The following is a 12,557-nucleotide window of genomic DNA, read 5'->3' as shown; positions in this document are numbered from 1 at the left end:
TGGCGTCAAAGGTCGGGAAGGGGTTAATACCAGTAAAAAATACCCCTTTAGTTGATTTATTATGTCTATCTACAAAATGCCTTGATAGGGGGTGTCCTGTGTGGCCCTTTTGGATATTTTTCAGGTGCTCTTTAATTCGAGTCATGAGGCACCGATTAGTTCACCCCACGTAAAGTTTGTTGTAGGGGCATCGAATTAAATAGATGACCCCTGTTGAGAAACAGGTGATATTTTCCTTGATAGCAAATTCCTTATCACCCTTTGCTTCTTTAAATGTGTATTGCCGCACTTTTTTAAAACCAGTATTTATACAACAAAAACAGCTGCCACACGGTACAAAACCCCTATTAGATTGTGAAGATGTCCCTGGCCGTTTTACTCCATTACCTATAACCATTTTGGTAGTGGGGGCCAGTATATGCCCTAAGGACTGGGCTTTTCTATATATAAACATTATTCTGTTATATTTGGTCAAACATTTTATGAACTAACCCTAATGTGATGGTGGAGCCGCTTCTCTTTGGTGCGGCTGTGACGTTATGTGCTATGGATGATGTTGCGTCGTAGCTGCTTTTCCAGATTTGTGTTGGTCTGGAGCGTAGTCAACTCTTTGTGATAGAATCATAGAATCCTAGAATGTTAGAGTTGGAAGGGACCTCCTGGGTCATCTGGTCCAAGCCCCTGCTCAAAGCAGGATTCACTAAATCATCCCAGACAGATGTCTGTCCAGCCTCTGTGTGAAGACTTCCATTGAAGGAGAACTCACCACCTCTCGTGGCCGCCTGTTCCACTCATTGATCACCCTCACTGTCAAAAAGTTTTTTTCTAATCTGTGTCTCCTCCCATTCAGTTTCCTCCCATTGCTTCTAGTCTTTCCTTGTGCAAATGAGAATAAAGATGATCCCTCTACACTGTGACAGCCCTTGAGCTATTTGCAGATGGCTATTAAGTCTCCTCTCAGTCTTCTTTTTTTGCAGCTAAACATTCCCAGATCCTGCAACCGTCCCTCACAGGACATGGTTTGCAGACCGGTCACCATTCTGGTCGCTCTTCTCTGAACTTGCTCCAGTTTGTTGATGTCTTTTTTAAAATGTGGCGCCCAAAACTGGACACAATATTCCAGATGAGGTCTGACCAAAGAGGAGTAGAGGGCAATAATGACTTCACGTGATCTAGACTGTATGCTTCTATTAATACATCCCAGAAATGTATTTGCCTTTTTTGCTGCTGCATCACACTGTTGACTCATGTTCAGTCTGTGATCTATTAGCATACCCAAGTCTTTTTCACACGTGCTGTTGCTTAGCCCTATTCCTCCCATTCTGTATATGCTTTTTTCATTTTTATTGCCCAGATGTAGTACTTTGCATTTTTCCTTGTTAAAAACCATTGTGTTAGTTGCTGCCCACTGCTCCAGTTTATTTATATCTTTTTGAATCCTCTCTCTCTCTTCTCTAGTATTAGCTATCCCTCCTAGCTTTGTGTCATCAGCAAATTTAATCAGTGTACCCTCAATTCCTTCATCTAAATCATTGATAAAGATGTTGAACAATACAGGGCCCAGGGCAGAACCCTGTGGTACCCCACTTGAGACATTCTTCCAACTGGATGTGCAGTCATTTACGACCACTCTTTGGGTCCGATCACTAAGCCAGTTATGAATCCACCTAACAGTTGCCTTGTCCATTCCATACTTAGTCATTTTTTTCAATAAGGATGGTGTGAGATACTTTGTCAAATGCTTTGTAGAACTCAAGATATACTATATCTACAGCATTTCTCTGATCCACCCAGTCAGTGATTCTGTCATAGAAGGAAATTACATTAGTCTGACATGACTTATTAGTTACAAACCCATGCTGACTCTGGTTAGTCACTTCATTCTTATCCAGGTACTTACATACATGTTGTTTAATAATTTGTTCAAAGATCTTTCTTGGAATAAAAGTCAGACTCACCGGCCTATAGTTCTCAGGGTCCACCTTCTTCCCCTTTTTGAAGATAGGAACAACATTTGCTCTTCTCCAGTCTTCTGGGACTTCTCCTGTTCTCCAAGAATTTTCAAAGATTATGGAGAGTGGTTTAAAAATTTATTCTGCTGTCTCCTTCAGGTCCAGATGAAATACACCCCAGAGTACTGGAGACTTGAATTCACTTATGTTAGCTAACTGTTTCCTCATTATCCTTCTGTTTATAGATATCCTGGATTCTTCTACTCCTTTAACCCCTTCACAACATGCCCCGTACTAGTACGGCGCATGTCGTGTCTCCCCCTTTGATGTGGGCTCCGGCGGCGAGCCCACATCAAGGTCGCGACATGTCAGCTGTTTTGTACAGCTGACATGTGCGCGCAATAGCGGCAGGTGAAATCCCGATTCACCTGCCACTCTTAACCTGTTAAATGCTGCTGTCAAACGCTGACAGCGCCATTTAACTACCGCTTCCGGCCGCGTGGCCGGAAATGAGTGCATCGCCGACCCCGTCACATGATCGGGGGTCGGCGATGAGTCAGGATGGTAACCATAGAGGTCCTTGAGACCTCTATGGTTACTGATGCCGGCCTGCTGTGAGCGCCACCCTGTGGTCGGCGCTCATAGCAAGCCTGCATTTCAGAAGTCCAAAAAGCCTGCATTTCAGCTACATAGCAGCGATCTGATGATCACTGCTATGTAGCTGAGCCGATCGAGATGTGCTAGCTTCTAGCCTCCCATCGAGGCTATTGAAGCATGGCAAAAGTAAAAAAAAATGTTTTTAAAAATATGAAAAAAAATATATAAAAGTTTAAATCACCCCCTTTTCGCCCCATCCAAAATAAAACAATAAAAAAAAAAATCAAACCTACACATATTTGGTATTGCAGCGTTCAGAATCGCCCCATCTATCAATAAAAAAAAAGCATTAACCTGATCGCTAAACAGCGTAGCCAGAAAAAAATTTGAAACGCCAGAATTATGTTTTTTCGGTCGCCGCAACATTGCATTAAAATGCAATAACGGGCGATCAAAAGAACTATCTGCACAAAAGTGGTATAATTAAAAACGTCAGCTCGACACGCAAAAAATAAGCCCTCAACTGACCCCAGATCATGAAAAATGGAGACGCTAAGGGTATCGGAAAATGGCGCTTTTTTTTTTCTTTAGCAAAATTTTTGAATTTTTTTTCACCACTTAGGTAAAAAAAAAACCTAGACATGTTTGGTGTCTATGAACTCATAATGACATGGAGAATCATAATATCAGGTCAGTTTTAGCATTTAGTGAACCTAGCAAAAAGGCCAATCAAAAAACAAGTGTGGGATTGCACTTTTTTTGCAATTTCACCACACTTGGAATTTTTTTCTCGTTTTCTAGTACAAGACATGGTAAAACCAATGGTGTCGTTCAAAAGTACAACTCGTCCCGCAAAAAATAAGCTCTCACTTGACCATATTGACGGAAAACTAAAAAAGTTATGGCTCTGGGAAGGAGGGGAGTGAAAAACGAAAACGCAAAAACGAAAAAGGGCCGCGGCGTGAAGGGGTTAATAGGACAGTGAAGATCAGTTGATGTTACGTTTCCTTTCTGAGAGAAAACAGATGCAAAATAGGAAATTAAAAGTTTGGCTTCTCAACAACCTTTCTTACCATTTCATCATTTTCATCCTGTAAAAATCCTTTAGCATCTATGACTTTTCTTTTACTTTTGACATAACCCCAAAATCCTTTTGATGATACGTTTTGTAAAGAACTCGCAGCAGTAAGTTGTGCTGAAGACAGACACATATTACACATTTACATTGGAGGTCTCCTCATAGTGGGAAATTAATCACTGCTGACGTAACGTTTATAAAACTCAAACAGTGGGAAGTCTAAAGTATGTATATCACATAGGAGACACCGAGACTGCAGTATAAACATCACATAGGAGACACCAAGACTGCTCTATATAGATCACATAGGAGTCGCTGAGACTGGTGTATATACATCACATAGGAGACACCGAGACTGCAGTATAAACATCACATAGGAGACACCAAGACTGCTCTATATAGATCACATAGGAGACACTGAAACTGCAGTATAAACATCACATAGGAGACACTGAGACTGCAGTATAAACATCACATAGGAGACACTGAGACTGCAGTATAAACATCACATTGGAGACACTGAGACTGCAGTATAAGCATCACATAGGAGACACCAAGACTGCTCTATATAGATCACATAGGAGTCGCTGAGACTGGTGTATATACATCACATAGGAGACACCGAGACTGCAGTATAAACATCACATAGGAGACACCAAGACTGCTCTATATAGATCACATAGGAGTCGCTGAGACTGGTGTATAAACATCACATAGGAGACACTGAGACTGCAGTATAAACATCACATAGGAGACACCAAGACTGCTCTATATAGATCACATAGGAGTCGCTGAGACTGGTGTATATACATCACATAGGAGACACCGAGACTGCAGTATAAACATCACATAGGAGATACCAAGACTGCTCTATATAGATCACATAGGAGTCGCTGAGACTGGTGTATATACATCACATAGGAGACAACGAGACTGCAATATAAACATCACACAGGAGACTCTGAGACTGCTCTATATAGATCACATAGAAGACGCTGAGACTGATGTATATACATCACATAGGAGACACTGAGACTGAAGTATAAACATCACATAGGAGACACCGAGACTGCAATATAAACATCACACAGGAGACTCTGAGACTGATCTATATAGATCACATAGGAGACACCAAGACTGCTCTATATAGATCACATAGACGCTGAGACTGCAGTATAAATATCACATAGGAGACACCAAGACTGCTCTATATAGATCACATAGGAGTCGCTGAGACTGGTGTATATACATCACATAGGAGACAACGAGACTGCAGTATAAACATCACATAGGAGACACCAAGACTGCAATATAAACATCACACAGGAGACTCTGAGACTGCTCTATATAGATCACATAGAAGACGCTGAGACTGATGTATATACATCACATAGGAGACACTGAGACTGAAGTATAAACATCACATAGGAGACACCGAGACTGCAATATAAACATCACACAGGAGACTCTGAGACTGCTCTATATAGATCACATAGGAGACACCAAGACTGCTCTATATAGATCACATAGACGCTGAGACTGCAGTATAAATATCACATAGGAGATGCTGAGACTGATGTAAATACAGCACATAGGAGACATCTGAAACTGCAGTATAAACATCACATAGGAGACTCTGAGACTGCTGTATATACATCTCATAGGAGACACACGAGACTGCCATTTAAACATCACATAGAAGATACGGAGATGACTGTATATACTTCACATAGGAGATGCTGAGACTGATGTATATACATCACGTAGGAGACACCAAGACTGTTGTTTATTCATCATATTTACCCACAAGGAACATCCTGACCACAACAATGGTCAGCATTGGACTGAATCCATTTTGTGTGTGTTGGAGCGGCATTCAGTCCTGAATGCTACATGTGCATGCTCTACAGGAAAATTAATGGCCAGTGCAGGGAAAACCAGGGCTAACAGCATGGGCACTGTGGCTCATTAGGAATCTGTCCCAGGGCCAGACCAAATTATATTGCTTGCTGTAAATCGTATTGTATGAGAACAGCAGACCTGTATTTTTACAGATATTTGATGTGTGTTATTAAAGGGAACCTGTCACCTGAATTTGGCGGGACCAGTTTTGGGTCATATGGGCGGTGTTTTCGGGTGTTTGATTCACCCTTTCCTTACCAGCTGGCTGCATGCTGGCCGCAATATTGGATTGAAGTTCATTCTCTGTCCTCCGGAGTACACGCCAGCGCAAGGCAATATTGCAGCCAACGGGTAAGGAAAGGGTGAATCAAACACCCGAAAACCCTGCCCATATGACCCAAAACTGGTCCCGCCAAATTCAGGTGACAGGTTCCCTTTAACTCTTATCTGTTTTTTTTAATTAACTGCTCTCAGTTGATTTATGACTTCAAATCATATCAAAGGAGAGCTGAACTTTTCTGTGATCAAAAATCATTAGAGAATAACCTCAGTAAGAGAATTTAAAAATCTCACCTTTGAACGAGCTTACGGATAGATTCTTCGTTACCTCATTCTGCAGCCTGCAATAGACATAAAGGCTGTAGAAGGCAAATTACACCACTTTTTTTTTTTTTTTTTTTATAAGAAACCCAATTGCAAAATTATTTTTAGTCCAGAATAGATTAGGTTTAAAAAATGCAAAAAGCGGTCTATATCTATGTCCATTAACAAACACCTCCTATGGAAGTCCCATTCTGAGGGTCTGATGTCACTTTATAGCCCAGGATTTTTTCTTATGAGAATGATGTCTGAGATGCGCGATCTCCACTGTGAACGCGGCAGATGCGAAGCTATTACTCCTGTTACCGGCAATGCACCTAATGGCTCTGGGGCTTTGGGGCGGCCATATAACCTCACAGTACTGAAGTCAGGCAGGAATTCTCCGCTCGATCAATCCTGGACAGAATTGGGCTCTTTGGAGCCACTGAGACCACAGACGTCTCTCCCAGAAGGGAAAGTGTATATTGTAGTTATACAAAGACGAATCATATCCCTGCGGAGAGAAAAGAACCTGCGGGGGAGGGCGGCGGGGTCTCACATAATGCAGGATACTTAGAGAAGAAGTAACCTGCAGGATTCCAGACATCTCTGCATTACTCTGTTAACTCTTTAGCTCCCATGTTGTGAAGTTTCAAAAGACTCCTGTGTAATGTAAATTATGCACCATTTACAGACAGGAGTCATGTAGAAATGCATGACCTCAGCAAAGTTCTCTTCTAGCACTCAGGTCACGTAACTTCCAGGTACCTGGTCAGATTCCCATAATCAGAAGGCCAAGCCTGGGGCAGCGGGAGTGCGAAAGGTGCGAAAAGTGGAATGTTCTCCATGTGCAGAAAACATTTCCTTATTCAGGGATTTAACATGTTCAAATTATTCTAAACAATAATTACACTGCCTGCATTATACCCCAGAGCTGCACTTACTATTCTGCTGGTGCAGTCACTGTGTACATACACTACATTACTGATCCTGAGTTACATCCTGTATTATACCCCAGAGCTGCACTCACTATTCTGCTGGTGCAGTCACTGTGTACATACATTGCATTACTGATCCTGAGTTACATCCTGTATTATACTCCAGAGCTGCACTCACTATTCTGCTGGTGCAGTCACTGTGTACATACATTACATTACTGATCCTGAGTTACATCCTGTATTATACCCCAGAGCTGCACTCACTATTCTGCTGGTGCAGTCACTGTGTACATACATTACATTACTGATCCTGAGTTACATCCTGTATTATACTCCAGAGCTGCACTCACTATTCTGCTGGTGCAGTCACTGTGTACATACATTACATTACTGATCCTGAGCTACCTCCTGTATTATACCCCAGAGCTGCACTCACTATTCTGCTGGAGGAGTCACTGTGTACATACATTACATTACTGATCCTGAGTTACATCCTGTATTATACCCCAGAGCTGCACTCACTATTCTGCTGGTGCAGTCACTGTGTACATACATTACAATACTGATCCTGAGTTACATCCTGTATTATACCCCAGAGCTGCACTCACTATTCTGCTGGTGCACTCACTGTGTACATACACTACATTACTGATCCTGAGTTACATCCTGTATTATACCCCAGAGCTGCACTCACTATTCTGCTGGTGCAGTCACTGTGTACATACATTACATTACTGATCCTGAGTTACATCCTGTATTATACCCCAGAGCTGCACTCACTATTCTGCTGGTGCAGTCACTGTGTACATACATTACATTACTAATCCTGAGTTACATCCTGTATTATACCCCAGAGCTGCACTCACTATTCTGCTGGTGCAGTCACTGTGTACATACATTACATTACTGATCCTGAGTTACATCCTGTATTATACCCCAGAGCTGCACTCACTATTCTGCTGGTGCAGTCACTGTGTACATACATTGCATTACTGATCCTGAGTTACATCCTGTATTATACTCCAGAGCTGCACTCACTATTCTGCTGGTGCAGTCACTGTGTACATACATTACATTACTGATCCTGAGTTACATCCTGTATTATACTCCAGAGCTGCACTCACTATTCTGCTGGTGCAGTCACTGTGTACATACATTACATTACTGATCCTGAGCTACCTCCTGTATTATACCCCAGAGCTGCACTCACTATTCTGCTGGAGGAGTCACTGTGTACATACATTACATTACTGATCCTGAGTTACATCCTGTATTATACCCCAGAGCTGCACTCACTATTCTGCTGGTGCAGTCACTGTGTACATACATTACATTACTGATCCTGAGTTACATCCTGTATTATACCCCAGAGCTGCACTCACTATTCTGCTGGTGCACTCACTGTGTACATACACTACATTACTGATCCTGAGTTACATCCTGTATTATACCCCAGAGCTGCACTCACTATTCTGCTGGTGCAGTCACTGTGTACATACATTACATTACTGATCCTGAGTTACATCCTGTATTATACCCCAGAGCTGCACTCACTATTCTGCTGGTGCAGTCACTGTGTACATACATTACATTACTAATCCTGAGTTACATCCTGTATTATACCCCAGAGCTGCACTCACTATTCTGCTGGTGCAGTCACTGTGTACATACATTACATTACTGATCCTGAGTTACATCCTGTATTATACCCCAGAGCTGCACTCACTATTCTGCTGGTGCAGTCACTGTGTACATACATTGCATTACTGATCCTGAGTTACATCCTGTATTATACCCCAGAGCTGCACTCACTATTCTGCTGGTGCAGTCACTGTGTACATACATTACATTACTGATCCTGAGTTACATCCTGTATTATACCCCAGAGCTGCACTCACTATTCTGCTGGTGCAGTCACTGTGTACATACATTACATTACTGATCCTGAGTTACATCCTGTATTATACTCCAGAGCTGCACTCACTATTCTGCTGGTGCAGTCACTGTGTACATACATTACATTACTGATCCTGAGCTACCTCCTGTATTATACCCCAGAGCTGCACTCACTATTCTGCTGGAGGAGTCACTGTGTACATACATTACATTACTGATCCTGAGTTACATCCTGTATTATACCCCATAGCTGCACTCACTATTCTGCTGGTGCAGTCACTGTGTACATACATTACATTACTGATCCTGAGTTACATCCTGTATTATACCCCAGAGCTGCACTCACTATTCTGCTGGTGCAGTCACTGTGTACATACATTACTGATCCTGAGTTATATCCTGTATTATACCCCAGAGCTGCACTCACTATTCTGATGGTGCAGTCACTGTGTACATACATTACATTACTGATCCTGAGTTACATCCTGTATTATACTCCAGAGCTGAACTCACTATTCTGCTGGTGCAGTCACTGTGTACATACATTACTGATCCTGAGTTATATCCTGTATTATACCCCAGAGCTGCACTCACTATTCTGATGGTGCAGTCACTGTGTACATACATTACATTACTGATCCTGAGTTACATCCTGTATTATACCCCAGAGCTGCACTCACTATTCTGCTGGTGCAGTCACTGTGTACATACATTACTGATCCTGAGTTATATCCTGTATTATACCCCAGAGCTGCACTCACTATTCTGATGGTGCAGTCACTGTGTACCTACATTACATTACGGATCCTGAGTTACATCCTGTATTATACCCCAGAGCTGCACTCACTATTCTGCTGGTGCAGTCACTGTGTACATACATTACATTACTGATCCTGAGTTATATCCTGTATTATACCCCAGAGCTGCACTCACTATTCTGCTGGTGCAGTCACTGTGTACTTACATTACATTACTGATCCTGAGTTACATCCTGTATTATACTCCAGAGCTGAACTCACTATTCTGCTGGTGCAGTCACTGTGTACATACATTACTGATCCTGAGTTATATCCTGTATTATACCCCAGAGCTGCGCTCACTATTCTGCTGGTGCAGTCACTGTGTGACAGAGACTCATTATGCATGTGGAGAATGTGCTGTGTCTCTGATAATTGCATTTAGTAATTGTTACTTTTCTCATTTTTTAGGGCAATGGCTTTGACATGACGATTTGTTGCGGTAACCCGAGGACTGCGATGGCATTATCCACATTGGAGACATTACCACTACAGCGACAGCCTCTCCTCCACTTCTTCCACTGTAGAAATGAGGCCGTGGGCCTCCACAATCCATAGCAGGGACAGCAGCATTCAGCTTTCACAGCCCCTGCCTGACATTGTGCTTCATGCCACAAGTTCTCGGTCTCCTTCTTCTGAACCAAGACACCACAAAGGAGAAGGATGAATCACTACATCCACTGCTTGCTGCTGCTCAGCTTCGTACTGGACACGGCCACCTATGGACCAAACACCAGAGCCCAGAAGAAGGGAGACATCATACTCGGTGGCCTGTTCCCCATTCATTTTGGAGTTAACTCTAAGGATGAGATCTTGGAGTCCAGACCTGAATCCCTCGAATGTAACAGGTAATGGATGTGCCATCTCAGGGTGAAGAGGGTACATGCTTAGAGTTTTTCTATAGGGCGATGTTTAAGCTTTATTTCTTCTGCCTTGTGTGACTGAAGACCAGGTACGTATGTGCGGAAGTTTGTACAGACTGTGTGGAAGTTTCTAAAACAATTATGGCAAATTTCAGCATTTCCTGGTAAAACCCTTGTTGGCAAGCCCAGCAGTCAGACGTTTTCTGTAGTTGATGATGAGGTTTGCGCACATGTCAGGAGGAATTTTGCTCCACTCCTCTTTGCAGATCATCTCTAAATCATTAGGATTTTGAGGCTGTCGCTTGGCAACTCGGAGCTTCACCTCCCTCCATAAGTTTTCTATGGGATGAAGGTCTGGACACTGGCTAGGCCACTCCATGACCTTAATGTACTTCTTTTTGAGCCACTCCTTTGTTGCCTTGGCTGTATGTTTTGGGTCATTGTCTTGCTGGAAGACCCAGCCACGACCCATTTTTTAATGTCCTGGCGGAGGGAAGGAGGTTGTCACTCAGGATCTTATGGTACATGGCTCCATCCATTCTCCAATTGATGCGGTGAAGTAGTTCTGTGCCCTTAGCAGAGAAACACCCCAAAACATAATGTTTCCACCTCCATGCTTGACAGTGGGGATGGTGTTCTTTGGGTCATAGGCAGCATTTCTCTTCCTCCAAACACGGCGAGTTTAGTTAATGTCAAAGACCTCAATTTTTGTCTCATCTGACCACAGCACCTTCTCCCAATCACTGACAGAATCATCCAGGTGTTCATTGGTAAACTTCAGACGGGCCTGCACATGTGCCTTCTTGAGCAGGGGGACCTTGCGGGCACTGCAGGATTTCACACCTTTGCGGCGAAAAGTGTTACCAATGGTTTTCTTGGTGACTGTGGTCCCAGCTGTCCCAGCTGCCTTGCGATCATTAACAAGTCCCCCCGTGTAGTTTTAGGCTGATCTTTCACCTTCCTCATGACCAAGTATACCCCACGAGGTGAGATTTTGCATGGTGCCCCAGATCGATGTTGATTGACAGTCATTTTGTATTTCTTCCATTTTCTTACTATTGCACCAACAGTTGTCTCCTTCTCGCCCAGCGTCTTAGGCTACTTTCACACTAGCGTCGGGAACAACCCGTCGCTGTGCGTCGGGCCGAGGTTCCCGACGCTAGCGTGGTCTCCGCCGCACAACGGGGGCAGCCGATGCATTTTTCCCACGCATCCGCTGCCCCATTGTGAGGTGCGGGGAAGTGCGGGGAGGTGGGGGCGGAGTTCCGGCCGCGCATGCGCGGTCGGAAAAAGCGGACCGTCGGGAGCAAAAAAAAAACGTTTTTTTTCCCGATGGTCCGCTAACACACGCCCAAGCGTCGCAAAATGGACGCGACATTTTGCAATGCGTCGCAAATGCGTCGCTAATGTAAGTCTATGACGAAAAAACGTATCCAGCAAGAACTTTTGCTGGATGCGTATTTTCGGCAAAACGACGCATTTGCGACGTATTGCAGTTAACGCTAGTGTGAAACTAGCCTTACTTATGGGTTTGTAGCACATTCCAGCTTTGTGCAGGTCTATGATCTTGTCCCTGACATCCTTATAAAGCTCTTTGGTCTTGCCCATGTTGTAGAGGTCAGAGTCTGATTGATTAATTGAGTCTGTGGACAGGAGTCTTTTATAAAGGTGACTATGTAAGACAGCTGTCATTAATGCGGGTAACGAGGTAAATAGGAGTCTAACTGGTCTGTAGGAGCCAGAACTCTTAATGGTTGGTAGGGGATCAAATACTTATTTCTCACTGCAAAATGCAAATACATTTATATAATTTATACAATGTGATTTTCTGGATTTTATTTTTGATATTCTATCTCTCAATGTTCAAACTAACCTACCCTTACAATTATAGACTGTTCATGTCTTTGTCAGTCGGCAAACTTACAAAATCAGCAAGGGATCAAATGCTTATTTCC

At 43.1% G+C, this 12,557-nt stretch overlaps 1 protein-coding gene across 1 annotated transcript in view; it reads left to right on the top strand.

Annotated features, from left to right (window-relative positions):
* The window catches only part of CASR (calcium sensing receptor), a 142,531-nt gene that overhangs the window by 64,566 nt on the left and 65,408 nt on the right, over positions 1–12,557 (top strand). Inside the window, exon 2 of the mRNA XM_077293689.1 lies at positions 10,151–10,587. Coding sequence (XP_077149804.1) covers positions 10,403–10,587 — 185 coding nt within the window. The 5' untranslated portion in view covers positions 10,151–10,402. The remainder of the gene's footprint in view (positions 1–10,150; positions 10,588–12,557) is intronic.

Source organism: Ranitomeya variabilis, chromosome 3, assembly GCF_051348905.1.
Source record: "Ranitomeya variabilis isolate aRanVar5 chromosome 3, aRanVar5.hap1, whole genome shotgun sequence".
In the NCBI taxonomy this organism is placed as follows: domain Eukaryota; kingdom Metazoa; phylum Chordata; class Amphibia; order Anura; family Dendrobatidae; genus Ranitomeya; species Ranitomeya variabilis.
This window is presented reverse-complemented; position numbering and strand designations above follow the sequence as displayed.